Below are 18,322 nucleotides of genomic sequence, written 5' to 3'. Positions count from 1 at the left end.
TCCCCAGGGATTTGGGAGCAGGTTTGGCCCTTGCCGGGGCTCCCGGCTGCCCTCCCTGCTGCGCTCAGCGCTGGGGGCTGCGGGGTCCCGGGACGCAGTCCCAGTGTCCCCAGCCCAGCTCTGCCCCGGGTTGCGGGGTGCCCAGCCAGCACCCCACGGGCACATCCCCCGGGCGTGACCCACGCTCTCCCCCCGTGCCCACCCCGCCGCGCTGCTCTGCCCTCTCCACCCGCGCCTCTCCCCGCGCAGCCCCCCCGGGGTGCCCACAGAGGGTCCCGGCGCTGTCGGGGGGGTGCACGGAGGGGGCCCTTGCTGCAAGCGGGGCGTGCACGGAAGGTGCCGGTGTGCAACCGGGCGTGTGTGCATGTGTGTGCCCCCCGGGGCAGCCCGCTGTACGCGCGTGTGTGCGTGTGCGTGCGGCGGCTGCGGGCACCGGCACCGGACCGGGGACCGGGGACCAGGGACACGGCGGGGGTAGGCAGCCCGGTGCGGGAACCGGGAGGGGGGGGGGCAGCCCGGTGCGGGAACCGGGGGGGCGGGCAGACCAAGGTGGGACCGGAGAAGCGGGAGCAGAGCCCGGTGCGGGGAGCGGGGAGCACTCCGGGGGTCGGGGGGGAGAGGCGGGCGGGGGAAGCGGGACCGGAGGGGGGCAGCCCGGGGGGGGCCACAGGGACACCCCGGGGGGGGTCAGCCCGGTTCGGGGTGTGGGGGGACCCGGTTCGGGGAGGCAGGTGCCGGGTCCGGGGAAGGGGAGCAGCCCGGTGCGGGGGGTGGGCTCCGGGGAGGGGGAGCATCCCGGTTCTGGGGGTCGGCTCCGGGGAGGGGGGAGAGCCCGGTGCGGGGCCCCGGGAGGCGGCCCGGTTCGGGTAAACGGGATCCCGGGCGGAGGAGCAACCCGGTGCGGGGACCTGGGGGGTGCGGGGGGTGCGGGGGGGGCAGGCCGGTTCGGGGACCCGGCTCCGGGGAGCGGGGACAGCCTGGTCCGGGGGCTCCGGGGAACGGGGACAACCCGGTTCGGGGACCCGGCTCTGGTTCGGGGAGCATCCCGGTCCGGGGGGTCGGCTCTGGGGAGGGGCGACAGCCCGGTGCGGGCGGTCCTCCTGTTCGGGGGGGGGGAGCATCCCGGTCCGGGGACCGGCTCCGGTTCGGGGGGAGCATCCCAGTCCTTGGGGTCGGCTCCAGGGAGGGGGGAGCATCCCGGTTCGAGGAGCCGGCTCCGGTTCGGGGCAACATCCCGGTCCTTGGGGTCGGCTACAGGGAGGGGGGAGCATCCTGGTTCGAGGAGCCGGCTCCGGTTCGGGGGGAGCATCCCGGTGCGGGGAAGCGGCTCCGGGGAGGGGTGACAGCCCGGTGCGGGGGGTCCTCGGGTTCGGGGGGAGCATCCCTGTCTTTGGGGTCGGCTACAGGGAGGGGGGAGCATCCCGGTCCAGGGAAGCGGCTCCGGTTCGGGGGGGAGCATCCCGGTGCGGGGACCGGCTCCGGTTCGGGGGGAGCATCCCGGTGCGGGGAAGCGGCTCCGGGGAGCGGGGACAGCCCGGTGCGGGGGGTCCTCCGGTTCGGGGGGGGGAGCATCCCGGTGCGGGGACCGGCTCCGGTTCGGGGGGGAGCATCCCGGTGCGGGCCCGCCGCTCACCTCTGGCCGCGCAGGCCGGCGGCGGCTCCATGGCGTCCCCGCGGGCGGCGGAGCTGCGGAGCCCGGGCGAGGCGGCGGCGGCGGCGGCGGGCGGGGCGGGCGCGGCGGGGCCCGGTGCGGGCCCGGGGCTGGCGCTGGCGCTGGGCTGCGCGCTGAGCGGCGCGGCGCTGGTGGTGCTGGCGGGGGCCGTGCCCCGGGCAGCCCGGCCCGACCCGGCGGTACCGGCGCGGCAGATGGAGCGGCTGGAGGCGCGGGCAGCGCGGCTCCGCGCCCGCCTCGATCGCTGCACCGTGGCCGGGCTGGCGCTGCTGGCCCTGGGCGGGCTACTGCTCGCCGCCCTGCTGCTGGCCGCCGCCGCCGCCCGCCGCCGCGCCCGGGCCGCCCGCCGCACCGGGGGCACCTACGGCTCGGTGCGGCTGCGGATGCGGAGGGTGTCGGCCGAGGGGACGCGGGCGCTGCTGGAGAGCCAGCTCAGCCCCCCGCCCCAGCCCCCCGAGGGGCCCGGCTCCTAGCCCCGCTTCCCCGGGGGACCCCGCATGCCCCGGGGACCCCGCGCCGCCGGCAGAAGCGGGGGTCCCCTCGCTGCGCCCCGACGACGATGCCATCCGGTGAGGCTTCGCCCGCACCCGCCCGGCAGCCTTCGGCCACCTTCCTCACCTCCCCGGACCCTCCTCGGATGGGGCTCCCACCCAGCAGCACCGGAGCGACGTGGCTTCAGCGCTCCCACCCAGCAGCATCGGGGCGTTGCGGGATTGGGGCTCCCACCCAGCAGCACCGGAGCGACGCAGGTTTGGGGCTCCCACCCAGCAGCACCGGAGCGACACAGGTTTGGGGCTCCCACCCGGCAGCACCGGAGCGACCACCCGGCAGCACCGGAGCGACGCGGGTTCGGGGCTCCCACCCGGCAGCACCGGAGCGATGCGGGTTCGGGGCTCCCACCCGGCAGCACCGGGGCGATGCGGGTTTGGGATGCCCCGCTGGACTGCACAGCCCCTGCCCAGGCTGTTCCCCACCGCCGGCACGGGGCAGCGTGACCTTCGGACACCCCGCTCGCCTCCCCGGCACCTTCCTGGAGGGGGTCCTGCCTGCCAGCATCGGGGGAACGGCACCTTCGAGATGCCTGTGGGATTTCCGTGCCGTGGCCGGTTGCAGCCGGGGCTGGGCGCGCGGCCGAGCTCCCTGCCGCAGCCACAGCCGGCTCCTTGCCGGCAGCCAGGGCCTGGGGCCGGCTGCTCCTCTTCAGGACGGAGCTTCTCATTTTCTGCCATCGGTGACCTTTTTTAGCAATAGTTTCTTGTAAAACTCTGTGGCGTAGAGTTGGTGCTTGCACCGCTCTGGGCAGAAGAGAAGGAGACAGCAAGCGTGACCACCAGCTGTGCGGCGGGGTCCGGCCCCCCGCCACCCCCCAGCCCTTGCACCCCACCAGCCCCACTCCGGAGAGCGGGATGAAGGCCGGGACACGCGCCCGCACCGTGCCGAGCATCCCGCTGCCAACCAGCAATCCCGGAACGGCCTCCTCAAAAATCATGGTGCTCTGTCGGGAGGAGCGAGGACAATTCCCAACGCCTGGAAACGATGTGGTTCTTCTGTTCCTGTGTTAGGCAGGCAGCTCTGTCCCCCGGGGTGCCTGCGCGCGAGCCTTTGTGCTGATGGCAAGAGCCATTGTCTGCGTCGGGAAGGTAAAATCGCATCTCGGGAATTAAACATGAAGCGTCATTAAAGCACAATGTTCTGTGGAAAGAAAAATCGGTACGAGCAGGGTGCTGAGAAAGGGAAATAATTATCCCATAGGAAAATGCAGACCCACAAAGGGTGGTGTTTGTCATGAACTGCCACCGGGTTTTAATCCATCCCATAAATTACTCGCTTCAAATGTTTCCAGGCGGAGACAAACCTCTCCAGACAACCGGACACCAGAGGAAAGTCGTTTTTCCACGCGGTGTGATTGCCTGGCTCAGGTTTTATTTCAGGGCTTCCAGTGTCCCCCCTCGGATGCTGGGGACAGCATCCTCCACCCGAGGTTTTCATTTCTAACCCTTTGCAGCCGATTCCTCCGGTTGCTGCCAAGGGCCGTGCGTCCCTCTCCCCGTCACCGCGTCACCCGTCCACACTCCGTGTTTATTGTAGGGTCCTGGGAAACAACCTCAAATGGCCTCACGCCCGCAGTTCCAGCACCCTGGCACCTTTCCCTGGGATTAAACCATGCCTGGGGCGAAAGGGGTGGCTGTGCTCCGCCGTGCTCCCGAACGGGCATCGCCTCTCCCCGCATCCCTGGGGCGAACGGCCGCGAGCACAGCCCGCAAACGGAGGGCCCAAGCAGGGCAGGGGGGCAAATGCCACTGCGGCTGTCACGGAGGGGCTGACCCCGGGGCAGGGGGGACACGCCAGGGGAGGAAGGAAGGGGAGGAAGGGGAGGAAGGCTCTCGCGCGGGGTCTGCCGGGGGAGCCGTGGGTGTTCGCAAGGAGGCTCCCCCGGGGAAGGCAGAAAACCCTCCCGCAACTCTCAGCGCTGGCCCTGCGAGCCTGGATGAGAAAATAAACCCATTTAGAGGGAGAAATCATCCTCGTCAATTTTTGTCACCTTAAATAAGATGGAAGGGATCTTTCTAGGTGGACAGGCTGAGCCTGTTTGGAGGGTGCATCTGCTGCGCACCTGCTTTATGTGGGGGTGAGAAATACTCGCGCGGATTAGAGCGTGAGGCTGCTCAAGAGATTCTACGGGAAGGGGCCGTCGCTGCTGGGCTGTCCCTCGAGGACCTGCAGGACCGGGGGGAAAGCCGCTCAACTGAGAGATGTATATTTAAAGGTGAACGGAGTGCGTCGAAGGAAGGAGTGCCATTAAAGAAGCTCCCCCATCACGAGCTCCAGGACCGGGAAGTGATTTTGTACAGAGACCCCCGGGCTGGGGCGGAGGGTGGCTGGGGCGGGGGGACACAGAGCTGCCGGCGGCCCCAGAGCTGCTCTGCCCCGCGGCGCAGCCAGCTGCCCCGCTCTTCCCCCCGGCGCTGGCCTGGCCGTCCCTTCGTCGCTCCCGGCGGGTGCTGGGGAAGAGCGGCACAGGCAGCTGGAGGCGCTGAGCTGCGATGGCTAACGTGCAGGGGTGGATTTAGGAAGTAATGAAAAATATTCCAGGGGGGTGAGAAAAATCTGGCTGGGAAAGGCGGGCTGGTGCTGTGCAGCCTGGGGGGGACGAGGGTCGCTGGCCCCTCAGCACAGGGCGGGTCCGGGGGCTTCGCCCACCCACGGGAATTAGGTGCTGGTGGGTGGGTCGGAGGCAGCTTTGAGACACCCCAGAATTTGCCCTGCCATTCCTTGGAGGTGCAGCGAAAACAGCCCGCTGGGAGAGCGTTTCACCCTCTACGTGCGGTTTCTGGATCCTCTCCATTTTCCATGGGAGAAGCCGGTTTTGCCGGAGAGGGCGGGAGGCGCGGGATGGGCACTGGGGAGGAGCGGGTGGCACCGTGCCCAGCGCTGACGGGAGCACCGAGGGCAGCACGGCGGGCGGCAGACACCGGCCCCAGCCCTGCTGCCTTCCTGTGAAGCCGGCGACAACGGCAGCCGGCTCGTGCTTTGCATGGCCGCACCGCGGGCGGGCGGCCCCGATGCCACGGGGATGGGCAGCACGGCCACGGTGCGAGGCGCTGGGCAGGGCGCACGGCTGGCTGCTCCCTGGCAATGCCACCGCACCGGGCCACGGAGCATGGTGCAAGCGCCGGGCGGGTGGCGGGCGGCGCGTCCCTGTCCCCTCGCTCGGCACAGAGGTGTCCGGTCCCCCAGCTGTGGGGCTTTGCGGGTGTCTCCCCTCGTGCCAGGGGTGAGCAAAGAGGGAAGGGCCCAGCGCGCCTTTCCCAGTCCCATTTAATGGAGGCTGCTTTGTTTTCCCATCCGTGCAATACGCACCAGTTCCTCCCTTGCACCGTGCACGGGACACACAGGATCCCAGGGACGGAGCGTCGTCTGCGGGGTAATTAGCAGCGCCGGGGGCTCTGCCTTTGGGAGCGCGCGGGGCAGGTGCCGCGGGGCTGGGCGGGCTGGCAGATGGCCTGAAGGACTCTCGGGGGATCTCAAGCCATTACCAGTAAGGCAGCTTCTTTCTTCAAACGTGACGTGGAAGCGCCTCGCCGGTGCCGCGGGAGGAGGGAGGGCTGTGCCGGTGCCAAGACCGCACGCGCCAGCCCCAGCCGCTCTGCACGGCCTCCCCATAAAATTAACCGGAGGTGCGTGGCTCAACGTGCTCCCTTGCATGTTAATGCTTTCCATCGCTGTTAGCAGCAGCCGCGCCGGGGATGGGGACACGCAGCCGGTGGCCTGGACCGTCCCTCTGGCTGGCGGCAGACCCGGCCCTTGCAGCCGCCGTGCTCGGTGCGGTACGAGCCTGCAGCAGGGACGGCTGCTCCCCAACCGTGCTCGGGGAACGGGGTCCGTGCCCGGCCGCCGGCCCTGCGGACGGAGCGAGGAAGGCGCTCGGGATCGCTGGTCCCCGGGAGCCACCTCTGCCGGGCTCCGGGCAGCTCCGCAGCCACCCTTCGGCATAAGCCGAGCCAGCCGCAGGGATGGCCTCCTGTCCCCACCGTCTCTGACCCGGAGAGGAGGATCCTCACCTCCTTTTACCCATCCTCTCCGGAGAGCGGACGGCACAGCGCCGGGAGCCCCGAGGCTCAGGTCCGGGTCCGCAGCAGGCACGGCTCAACGCTGGGTGCTCACCCTCTTTGAAACCCCTGTCCTTTCCCACCTGCTCCCCCAGCTGCACAGCACCACGAACCCGCTGGGGCTGAGCGCTGCAGACAAAAGGTTGTTTATCAGGCCCTGCCACAGCCTCTCCTGGCGCTGGCTCGCTTTAATTAGCCCCATCAAAGCCGGCTGCGTCACTCCCTCCTGAAAGGTTGCAGAACATGATTAATTCAGGCGCAGAAAGCAGCAGCCGCCTCCCGCAGAGAGGGGCCCCTCTGATAAGGCCACAGCCCTTTCCTCTCTCCGCGCAGCCCGCGTTCCTCAACCCCACGCAGCGAGGTCGGGGGCAAAGCTGTGGATGGGCTCAGGCTGCCCCAAGAACCGGAGGGGACGAGCAGGAGCAGGGGATCGCCAAGCCCCGGGTCTCGCTCTCCATCCCACCCATGCCGCGAGCGCAGCCGCCGTCTGCTCCGGTCACAGGCATCGCCCGCTGCCCGTCCATGGATCCACAAGTGGGACCGTCCACCAAAAGCCCCAGGGACGTGCCGTGGGGATGATGCAATGGTCTGGGCTCGAAAACCAGCTCTTGCAAACACGGGGGTCCACGCATGAGCCCTGGGGGGATGCAGGGGATGCTCCAGCTGCCCCCAACGCTAAATTTCAACGTCCAGTCCTCCCCGCTCCCGCCTGCGTGCAGCCCGGGGTTGCACGCGCCGTTAACTCGGCTGTATTAGCTGCGTTTGTAGGCAAAGGGGTTTTAAAAGGAAAAAGCCTTTGGGGAAAAGAGATAGACAGGGGGATCGCTTCCCCCTTTTTATTTATGCCAACACGGCCGCATGCAGCATACCGACGGCACTCAATACCCCGGAGAGCCAATTACCGCAAGGAGCGCAGCCAGAGCCAAGTCTGGGCTGTTCTCCACTTAATTTTCTTAATACAGTCACATCGTCTCGGAAAAGCACTGCTGCTCAGGGGAAGGTACAAAGCGGGTTCCCAGCGTGAATCCTCCGCCTCGGGGAGGACGGGCGCAGCCTGGGCAGAGCTTTAGGAGCGTCCCTTTTCGTGGCGGGGAGCAGGGGGCTGCGGCTGGGGGGGACCACCGCCAGCAAGCACCAACACAACACTGTTGTCAGGTTTTTATTTCAATCTCATGAACATCCTTCCAAGAAATCAAACCATGAGAAGAAAAACATAGTATGAACCCCTGATGGGACAGATGAGCTGCAGCCCCAGAATTAACTGACCTGGGGGGGAAGCTGCAGGGAAGGGAGGAGGTTTCCAGAAAGAGCTCAGGAGCCTGAGCCACACAGATCTCACCCACTCTCCCGGAGCTGTTTGGCAGAGTTCAGCCAGGCAGAGCCGTGCCAGCCTCACGCAACGGGACTGACGGTAGGGAAAGGCGCTCTATAAACCTCTTCTGCAAAGCAAATCCCGCAGCCGAGCGAGCCCCCCGTGCGCAGCCCCGGAAGGACCCCAGCTCGGTGCTGGGCTCAGCTCCGCCGTGCCTGCAGAGCCAACGCTGGGCCCGGCCGGCCGTGCGGGCACCGAGCACCCTCCCTCCTACCCCAGCCCTGCGCCGTGCCCGGCGGGCAGCCCGGGAATGAAAAACACCACGGCTACAGGGGAGAGAGGGGACACGGTGGGGCCAGGAATTCGGTATGTGTCTCTTCTCATGCGCATTAACAGCTTTGCCGGTGGTGCTCTTCAAAGCCAGTGGGCACGGCCACGTGGAAGCTATCTCAGCTGCTGCTGGGGGTCTGCCCATGGAGAGCCCGTGGGTTGGGCTTTCTAGCCCTTCACACGGATCAGCCCCTTGCTCGGATAAAAAGCAAGAGAGAAACAATCTCTGCATGCGGAGCCCACTGCGGCTATCGCCTTCAGCGAGGCCACTGCAGCTCCCCAGCACGGGAGCAGCAAGAAGCTGGCTCCCTCCTCGGCACCGACCGCTTGCGAGACCCCAGCAGCAAAAGCGCTGCTGCCCCAGAGAAGCTGAGGAGAAAACCCCACAGCACGCAGGCCGTTCTCGCCGCACCCCACGCTGTCACCTCGTGCGGGGCAGGAGCACTTCAGGGTGCAAACGGCCGGGCACCCCGAGAGGAGCACGGAAGGAAACGAACCTACTGCCTCCTCTTCTGTCCTGCACGCAGGGAAACCTTTATAGCTGGTCTGACACACGTGAACGTGTCCCCGAATGGGGAGAAGAAAAATGCTGCTGAAAAGATTAAAGTCCACCCAACGGGGAGCGAAGAGGGGAAAGTGCTCCTGCTTCCCAGGAGCCCGCTCTGGCCGCAGCCACGAGAAGCTGTGTGGTGACTCCTCACATGAACATGTCATCATAGCCTGGAGGGGGAAGGTGGTCGGGATCTGGCCTGCAAAGAAATTCAGAGCAGAGTCAAACCAGGAGCGAGAGCTCAGTCCCGCAGCAACAGGGACGAGCCCGGAGCTGCAGGGGCAGCCCAGAGAGCAGGCTGGGAGCCCCAGGCACAGCCGAGCACCTACCCAGATCTACCAGCTCCCAATGGGCCAAAGGGGTCAAATCTGGCGCCCGGTGGAACTGCTCCTGGGGGAAGCCGGCCTGGAATGCCCGACGATGGGTCAATGCTGGGCTGCGGGCAGCCAGACCGGAGAGGATCCACGATCATTCCCCCACTCCGACCTCTGGAGAGAGGAAAGGCAGAGAAGGAGATGAGATTGGCACCTGTGACCGAGGAGCGAAGTGCGTCCCTGTGCTGCAGGAATGCCGAGCGTGGGGACGTGGGGTTGAGCTGACGCACGGCATGTGGAAAGGAAAGCACCCCTAACCCACTGCAGCGCAGGCCAGGGCAAGCCAGCGAGGCGGGCGCACGGCAGCAAGACAGAGAGCGCCTGATGTGCATACGTGCGCGTGCGTAAGAGAGCTGGGGTGCAGCAGATCCTTGTCCCATGGAGGCTGCTGCCTGCCAGAGGAGGGAACCCAAATGCATCGCACCCTGCTCCAACCCGGGGTCATCACAGCCCTGCAAACCTGCCGCAAGGTCGGGGGCAGGATGGGAATTGCAGCTCACCGTCACACCGAGGCGGGAGCCTTACAGCTGCAGCGCGTACGGCCAAGCCAGGGCCAGCAAACACCCCGGTCCGCGGCACCACCGTGCCACCAAACCCCTGCAGATGCACACAGGGAAGCAACAGCCCTTGCCCACCTGCCTTCCGCAGAGCCGACGGCCAAAACACTCGGAGCAGCGGAGAGCAGCTTCCCTCCCGCCCCGGTTCCTGCAAGGAGCCATTTAGGGCAGCAGCAACTGGTGAGTGCCGGTGGGCTGCTGACCGTCCCCTGGGGCAGTGCCGGACCCGCTGGCCCTCGCCGCCAGCTCGTACTCCCGTCCCTGCCCTCCGCTCTCGCGGCTGAGCAGCACGTCCTGCCCTGCGCGGTGTTGCAAGAGCTCGCGGACCCGACCGGGGCTCCCGCCAGCCTTTCCAAAGAGCTGCCTGGAAGTTATTTGCTGACCACGGCGGCTCCTCAGAGCTGCCCCACGCTGCGAGTGCCATTCCTCATGGTCAGCTTTGTGCAAACTCGGCTGGAGCCTCTGGACACCGCTGCCATCATACAAGTCATTAACAACCACGCTAATGAGTTCCATTACGCCAGGCCGGCTGCCCAAAGCGCCCCGGGATAGCCAGGCCCCACGAGCATATGCCTGGGAGTCTGGGTCTCCAGCCCGAGCGCTGGCAGGTGTCAGCGCACAAATCTGCTTCCATTTACAATCTTTTTTGTCTTTTACAGAGAAACTTCTGATGAAGGGCTGGAGGCAGTGAGAGAAGCAGGGTCTCCCCCACAGCTGAACCCCCTCTCCTTGTGCTATCAGGTTTCCTTCCAGCCACCCAGGCTCCAGGCCTCTCCTTCCAGCCAGGCAGGACGTTTTCAGCTGGCCCTTTTCTAGCCAAACCCACGGAGAACCAAGTCTTGCAAGAGGGGAAAAAATGCAATCCCCACAGGAGAGTCGTTCCAAAGAGGACTCCCCTGGGCCGCAGGATGCTCTGCAACGACTCCAAGAGCTGTTTTTTGTCTGACTATGTGCTTTTAACTGGAATGGAAGATGACAGGTTCTCCTTGCCCAACCAAACCAAAGACAGAGACCTATCTGTGAAGATCAGTCCCCCAGACAGCCCTCCTTCTGCCCAGGCTTTCTCTCGAGTGCCTCAGACAGCTGGGAGGCTCACAACCAGGACTCAAGAATCCGTGGACTCGGCTTTAAGCCTCCCCTTCTCCAGACTGCTGGGCTGTAGACGCAGCAGCTGGTAACATTTTAAATTAGAGGCTTACATTCACTTAACGACATATTCAGCTTTGATTTACTGAAGGAATTACTGCATGTTAAATGAATACAAGCTGATTATTAAACAGACGCAGATTGCAACCTATCATCTACGCAAGAGACGGGATCTTATTATGATATTAGAACCATATTGAGGTTTAGCAACTGTCAATTGGTCCCTTGCAATTTGCAACTGTCCCATCTTAGAGACACTTTGCTGGACGCCTGAGCCAGGTGGACTCCAGCTGTTCCAGAGAAGATCCCCAGCCACCCCCACACATCCCAAGGGCAGAGCAGGGGATGCTCCCCCGGCACGCGAAGCACAACCTCTCCCAGCTGTACTCACCCAAAAGGGTCCAGGTCTTCCCCACCAACAGCAAAGGGGTTCAAGGGGGAAGGCCTGAAACACAGAGCACAGCAAGACGTTCAGCAAAGGGGAGACCGGCCGTGCGGAGCGAGCAGGAGCGAGCAGGCAGGGCAGCCGCAGACAGTGTGGTTGCCGGTGCTGTGCGTGTGGGTGCTCTCCCACGGCAAGCACTGCAGCACCCAAAGGGCCCTGGGACCTGCAGGACCCAACCCTGCTCCAGGGTGCAGCTGGGTGCAGACACCGGTGTGCACGGCAGGCTTGCGGGAAGCTTGCCGAGATGAAGGGAGCCCTGCTGTGCCCACTGCTCGAGGCTGGAGCTGTCTGTGGACGCTGGGAGTTTCCATGCCAGGGGCTCCCCAAGCGGTGCTGGGCTAGGCCAGGCTCTCCAGCGTGTCCCAGTCGGAGACACAATGACAGTCCCGCTTCCGGGAGTGCGAGGACAGTAGGGCGGTGAGCCTGCAGCCAGCTGTTAGCATCTCCTTGCCAACAGTATGTGCCAATAACACGGTTTCAGAGCTGTGCCCAGGTCCAGCCTGTCTGCCCTGGCCTCCCTGAGGAGCATCTCGCACCCTGAGCAGCCCTGAGCACCAGCAGACAGCGCTGGGGTTAAGGAAGCAAGAGGTGACACGCAAGACAGAAGCCACGGTTGGTCCCCAAGAGATGGCAGAGCCACCACGCTGTCTGACTTCCATCCCAAGGGGATTACAGCTTGTGGGGCAGGAGAGGGGGGAGCGTGCCTGCCACGTACGAGGGATGGCTGGGCACAAAGGGGGCAGGGAGGGATGGTGAAGAGGGTGCCACGTGTTCCCTCTTCCCAGCTTTGCCAGCAAAGGGTTTCAAAGGGAAAGCAGGGTAGGAGAGCAAGGAGAAGACATCTCTGTTCCCCTCCACCAAGCCTGCACCTCCCAGGCCTGGCCCCAAGCTTGGCTGGGTGCAGCGTCCTGGGAGGGCAGCTCCACTGGCCGCAGCAGGCAGGAGGCTTAGAGACAGCCCCGGCTTTGTGCCGAGCAAAGGCAGAGCTCTGCACCCGCTGCACGCCATGAGCACAGACCCCACAGAGAATCACAGAACGCTTTGGGTGGGAAGGGACCTTTAGAGGCCACCCAGCCCAACCCCTGCAGCGAGCAGGGACAGCTTTAACCAGAGCAGGGTGCCCAGAGCCCCGTCCAACCTGGCCTGGGATGTTGCAAGGGATGGGGCATCTCCCACCTCTCTGGGCAACCTGTGCCAGTGCCTCACCACCCTCATTGTAAAAAATTTCTTCCTTATATCCAGTCTAAATCTATCCTCCTTTAGTTTAAAACCATTACTCCTTGTCCTGTCACAACAGGCCTTGCTAAAAAGCTTGCCCCCATCCTTCCTATAGGCCCCCTTTAAGCACTGCAAGGCTGCACTAAGGTCTCCCCGCAGCCTTCTCTTCTCCAGGCTGAACACCCCCAGCTCTCTCAGCCTGGCCTCGTAGCAGAGGGGCTCCAGCCCTCAGATCATTTTTGTGGCCTCCTCTGGACCCGCTCCAACAGCTCCATGTCCTTCTTGTGCTGAGGGCCCAGAGCTGGAGCTCCAGAGCCCACGGCTCGCTCTGACACCCAGCCCTCCGGGGTCCCTCCCGGGGGCTGCTTGGCCCCACGACAGCATTGTCCTTCCCACTGCTGTCCCTGCTCTGCCAGCCCTGGAGCCCTGATGGTCCCTGAGCCAGCACCGAGCAGGGTCTCCCTCCTTCCACCCCTCACCTTCCCCCCAGCCCTGCACACTGCCCTCTCCCTCCTGGGTCTGTAGGTCTCCAGCTACACCCCCAGGCTATGCCAAAGGAGGGTCAAACCAACACACAGCTCCAGAACACGCCATCCCTCAGTGGGCAACTTAAATCAAACCCAAGCACGGGGCCAAGGAGGCTGAGACTGGCTGGGGAGGGCTTGGATCCCCTTTGCTCCCCAACCCACGTGTGCGAGACGGGGACCAGAGGTGAAGTTTGGAGAGCTGTGCCAGGACCACGTCCCATCTAACGGGGGAGCGTCAGCAGCCACTTGCTCTTTACTCACCAGGATGGTGCTCTCATGCCTGCCGGCTGCCGGGGAGGGACCCTGAGGGGGTCGTAATCCCGGGGCAAGCCAGGATCCTTCTTCTCAACCTCAGGCTCCTTTTTGGCCTTTTCTGCAGGGGTCTTGAGGGGAGCAATGATGCCCGAAGCGATCCTTGTCCTCAGCTCCTCGGTGTTCTTGTACACCCTGCAGGGAGGAGAGGTGAGGAGGTGGGCTGGGGAGGCCATGGCACCCAGGTGCAAGGTGCTGGGCAGGCTGCGAGAGGGATGCTGAGGGGACAGACATGCCCAAAGCGTCCCTGGCACAAAACGTGTCCCTGGCACAAAATGTGTCCCCAGCTGGCAGCACGGAGGGGCTGGGAAGGGGTAACAGCACACAGTGGCACCAAAGCCCTGACCCTATTTCAGAGGGCAGAGATGCCACCCAGCCTGGGGGACTCCCTCATGCTGTGGCTATCACCCAACCAGTTCTGCACTGGAGGAAACCACAGCACGTAGCACTGGCCTTCAGCAAGGCCACAGGGTGTCTGGGCCACGGCTGAAGGCGTCCAGGCCGCAGTTGAAGCTGTAGCACCGCTGGGCAGTGGCCACCCAGCACAGACAGACAGGCAGGGCTCTGGAAATAAAAGTGCTGGGCTGGCCCAGCCCGTTCCCAGGTGGGGTGGCTCTCCCCTGGGCTCCGACCCAGGGTCCCACCATGCCCTAAATCCCGCCTGCATGCCAGCAGTGCAGAGCGGGCAGAGGAGGGAGCTCTGGCTGTGTTTCAGGGCTGGCTGGACTGCCCCTGGGGTTTGTATCTGTGGGGGAGAGTCCTCCAGGCTCCTCCTAACCTGGTCTCTGCCCCCCTCCCCATGCCTGTGGGACATTTTCTCCTGCAGAAAATGCCAGGGAACTGAGATTACTTGTGGAAATCGTCCAGGTGCTCCGGGTTGACGTAGTCGGCCACTGCCAAGGTCACATCTGCCACCTTCTGAGAACTGCGATCCTGGCAAAAGACAGGTGGAACACAGAGTCAGCAGAGCTGGGAATGAGGGAAGGAGCTGGTACAACCACAGCTGGAGGCTTGGGAAACATGGAATGGGCTTGCATGCTTCCTGCCACATCCCTGTGCTGTGCCCGAATCCCCAGGAGCAAACAAACTCCAGCGTACAGCAAGGCTCTCCCTGCTCGCTCCCCAGCCAGGGCTACAAAGGGTGAAAGCAAAAACATCCCGGGGAGGTGCTTGTGTGGGACAGGAGAAAAGATCTGCAGAAAAATCCTGAGCTGGGAAGGGGACACAAAAGGGGCAATGCCTGGGCCAGAGTGGGCAAGGCAAACCGCATCGCTGCCCCGATGCAGCTGGTGCTCAACCAGCTTCACACTGGGCCACAACTGCTGCTGCACAGGCGGGTCTGCAGCCCCTAACACCCCCCCGGGTCTGCCCCATCCTGAGGGACAAACATCGCTGCAAGGTAGAACAAGTAACGGCAAAAATTTAAGAAAGGGGCCCTGCTGTTCCTTGGATGTTTTGGGCGGCAGCAGCCGCTGCACCTGAAGGACCATAAAGCCACAGGGACCAGCCTGGGTGCTTACCATGACGTTGAGGATCATACTGTCTTCCACCATGATGGCTTTCAGCAGCAGCTCGTGGGCATCGTCCGTGGACTTGTAGCGCAGTGTATACACCTCCTTGTTGGCCTCCCAGCCGGCGGGCAGCAGCTCCGACTTCCTTTCATCAGGACCTGGCTGCAACAGGACAGAGGTGCTGCTGAGAGCCTGCCCACGAGCCCAGCATGCTGCAGGGCTGGGGGGACCTGCCTTGGCTGCACAGGGAGATCCAGGAGGGGATCCAGGTCTCTGGGAGTGTATCTAGGTCTCTGGGAGGGGATCTCTCAGTGCCTTCTAGGTTCTGACTGCAGGAGCAGGGCTTTATTTCCCATGGGCTGGCCCTGCCTGCTTGCCGGCCTCCCACAGGGTCCCTGCACTGGAACAGGAGGGACACAACCACCCTGTGCTGAGCAGGAAGAAGCAACAAAGACTCCGACTGGGGGATGATGCTTTTCCCTGCCTGGCACCTCTTGGCTCCCCAGCACAGGACAGAGCTGTCTGGGGCAGGCGGGGGGAAGGCTGTCGTCCTGTTTGTCCCTGTCCCACAGCGGTGCTGCCGGCGGGCACTGCCCCCTCCCCTGGTACCGGGGGGTTTCTCTGCCAAGACAGCACCCTGCACCCCCACCTTTGCCCCCCAGCACCTCACCAGGCACCCTCCCAACACCCCCCAGCACCCCACCAGGCTCCCAACCCACCAGACCCCCCACCCTGAGTACTGGGGCCAGCACCACACTGTCCCCCCTCCCTGGAATCACACCAGCCCCCCCAGCACTGGGACTCCCCTGGCACCACATTTCCCCCCAACGCTGCACTGGACACCCAGCTTTTGGTAGGGGTGTCCCCCCTCCAGCACCAAGATTCCCCCAGCACCACACTGGCCCCCTTCCTGATACCGCCCTGACTCCTCCAGCGCTGAACCCCCGCCCCAGCACCGGGACCCCCGCAGCCCCCAGCACCGCTGCCCCGGCAGCACTGATGCCCCTCAGACCCCGCACCGCCCCGGCTGCCCCCGACACCCCCGGCGCCGCTCGGCTCCCCCCGCCCCGCCCCGGCAGCGGGCGCCGGGCTCGGCCGAGCGGCGCCGGCGAGCGGCGCTAGGAAAGGCCGGGGCTCGGCCGCGGCCTACGCGGCCTCCGCGGCGGAGGAGCCCGGCGGGGCCCGGGCCGGCCCGTACCTGGTCGCCAGCGCCGAGGCAGCGGTAGCCGTGCCGGACCAGCTCCCAGTGGACGCCGCAGATGAGCGCGTCCTGCGGGCAGGAGACGGCGGCCCGCGCCCAGGCGTAGAGCGGCTCCAGCCCCGCCATGGCCGCGCCGCACCGAGCAGGCGCGGCCGGGCCGGGCCCGCGGGGGAACCGCCCGGGCAAGGCCCCAAAGGCCGGGCCGCGGCCGCTGCGGGGAAGCCGGGGCCGGGCCGCCCCTCACTAGAGGGCCCCCGTCTCCTGCGCAAGGCCCGGGCCCGCCTCCCCCGGGGGCCGGGCTGGGCCGGGGGCGAGCGGAGGCCTTTCTCCCCGGGGAAATGTAATGTCCCGTCCCGGGACGGGCCTCGCCGAGGGGTCTCCGCCCGCCGGTACCCCCCGTGCGGGGGCGGACACCCGGCACCGTCCAGCAGCCGGAGGGTTGGGGTCTGCCCTGGCCCTGGCGCTGCCCCTGCCCCTGCCTCTGCCTCCGTCCCTGCCCCTGGCTCTGCCCCTGCCCCTGTTCCTGTTCTGCGCTTTCCCCTGCCCCTTCTCCTGCCCCTGCCCCTTCTCCTGCCCCTGCCCCTTCTCCTGCCCCTGCCCCTGGCTCTGCCCCTGCCCCTTCTCCTGCCCCTGCCCCTTCTCCTGCTTCTGCCCCTGGCTCTGCCCCTGCCCCTGGCTCTGCCCCTGCCCCTGCCGCTGAACCTGTTCCTGTTCTGCGCTTGCCCCTGCCCCTGCCCCTGCTCCTGCCCCTTCCCCTGCTCCTGCCCCTGCCCCTTCTCCTGCCCCTTCTCCTGCCCCTGCCCCTGCCCCTGCTCCTGGCTCTGCCCCTGCCCCTGCCCCTTCTCCTGCCCCTGCCCCTGCCCCTGCCCCTGCCCCTTCTCCTGCCCCTGCCCCTTCTCCTGCCCCTGCACTTGCTCCTGCCCTGCACTTGCCCCTGCGCTTGCCCCTGCCCTGCCCCTGCTCCTGCCCCTGGCTCTGCCCGTGCCCCTGCTCCTGCCCCTGCCCTGGCTCTTCCTCGGCAGTTAGAAACGCGTTACAGCCTGTGGCGGGCTCCGCGCGTAGCGTGCCTTTCCCCCAGGACCGAAGGGACAGAAGCACCGAACGGCCATCAATGGGTTTATTTAATTCCTTCCACGGCTCCTTCCTCTGGGCTGCAGGATTTGTAACACCTCAGTTCTGTTAAAGTTGCCACTGAACGGTATTCAAGGGCTTTTTTTCTTCCTGCCCCTGGGCCAGAGCCGGTGTCCTCAGCGTGGCTGGCAGGAGGCTGGGGCTGGGGATGAAGCAGCCCCATGCCGGGGAACGCCATCATCTGCTGCTTTCCCAATCGGAGCTCCGGCTCCTTGGGGATGCTCATCTTGACTTCATTATGCGTCAATTAATTAACTCGCACTGTTCGCTCTTTCCATTTCCCCCTCAAAAAGTCACTGAGGCTGAACAATCGACCGCAGACCGGCAGGCCTGCCTGCCCGGCAGCCCCCGTGGCTCGGCACTGCCCGTTCGCACGAATCATCGCCGCGCTGCCCGGGCAGCTGCCGCACCTCCTGCAATTCCCAGGAGCCAGCCCCTGCTCCGTGGAAAACACCCACGGCGTGAAAGCCGAGTGACCTGCGCTGGCCGTGCCGGACTCAGCAGCAAAGCTACCGCTGATTTTCCACGGGGCCGGGATGTCAGTGCGGGAGCTTCGCAAGGGAGGCATCGGATGGGGATGCGATGGGAACAGCAGGAAATGCCTCAGCCGGAGCTTTTCCAGCGCTGGGCTTGTGATTCACAGCAGCAGGCAGCGTTTCCACCCCATGGCTCGCTCCTGGCGGGCAGCAGCCGCGGTTGCAAGCTTTGACGGCATCCACATTTCACTTTCCCGGCACAGCCAGGCCCTGGGTGGGCGATGGGGGTACCCGTAGCTTCGTTCGAATGCTCCCTCCTGAGGCAGAATTTGAAACCGTGGGTGTCCTTCCAGAAATCTGATCCTAAATCCTGTATCCCAGTGCCGCTAACGGGCTTCCCCCGCCTGCCTGCGGACCCGGTGCAGGTGCTGGAGCGCGTGGGTGTTTGGGATCGGCGACTGCGGGAGCCGGTGGTGCCTTGGTGGGGCGAGAGGCGGCAGGAATCGCACACGAGCTATGCCGAGTGCTGACCAAGCTGTTGTTTTTCCATCCAACTCGCTGCCGTCCCCGTTCACCCACCATCTCCTCTCCACCCTCTCACCCATCACTGCGTGCTCCCAGCCAGCCGCTGGCTCGAACTCCCGTGGCCTCACCTCCGTGTCCATCCTTAATTTATTTTCCCTTCCCCATGTCGTGCCAGCTGCCCCAGACCACACATGAGGGGTGACTTTTGGTGCCAATCCCTGGCCCGAGCAGCCCCTCCGTGGGCGCAGCATGGGGGAAAGCGGGATGCCTCCATGCGTCCCCTCCCCGTGGGACCCTCCTTGGCACCGGGACCTCGCCGTACCTGAGCCCGTGGGCACGGCATGGGGGAAAGCGGGATGTCTCCATGCATCCCCTCACCCTGGGACCCTCCTTGGCGCCGGGACCTCGCCGTACCTGAGCCCGTG

The 18,322-nt window shown here is 65.4% G+C and overlaps 1 protein-coding gene across 1 annotated transcript; it reads right to left on the bottom strand.

Annotated features, from left to right (window-relative positions):
- Nucleotides 1-7,848: 7,848 nt before the first annotated feature.
- Nucleotides 7,849-15,891, bottom strand: PSMF1 (proteasome inhibitor subunit 1). Its single transcript, XM_075721156.1, has 7 exons — nt 15,763-15,891; nt 14,574-14,726; nt 13,904-13,986; nt 13,003-13,188; nt 10,943-10,996; nt 8,804-8,962; nt 7,849-8,673 (listed from the first exon to the last, which is right to left on the bottom strand). The coding sequence occupies exons 1-7, from the start codon at nt 15,889-15,891 to the stop codon at nt 8,622-8,624; spliced, it is 816 nt and encodes a 271-aa protein (XP_075577271.1). The 3' UTR covers nt 7,849-8,621.
- Nucleotides 15,892-18,322: the final 2,431 nt, after the last annotated feature.

The sequence above is a fragment of the Pelecanus crispus genome, chromosome 14 (assembly GCF_030463565.1).
Source record: "Pelecanus crispus isolate bPelCri1 chromosome 14, bPelCri1.pri, whole genome shotgun sequence".
In the NCBI taxonomy this organism is placed as follows: Eukaryota; Metazoa; Chordata; class Aves; order Pelecaniformes; family Pelecanidae; genus Pelecanus; species Pelecanus crispus.
Note: the sequence above shows the minus strand (reverse complement) of the source record. Positions and strands in the feature narration are given on the sequence as shown.

Excerpts from the sequence above, each read along its gene's own strand:
- PSMF1 (XM_075721156.1), bottom strand. The coding sequence starts at position 15,891 with ATGGCGGGGCTGGAGCCGCTCTACGCCTGGGCGCGGGCCGCCGTCTCC. Across the intron at positions 14,727-15,762 it reads GCCTCGGCGCTGGCGACCAG|CCAGGTCCTGATGAAAGGAA; the intron begins GTACGGGCCGGC and ends GTCCTGTTGCAG. Across the intron at positions 8,674-8,803 it reads TTGGGAGCTGGTAGATCTGG|GCCAGATCCCGACCACCTTC; the intron begins GTAGGTGCTCGG and ends ATTTCTTTGCAG.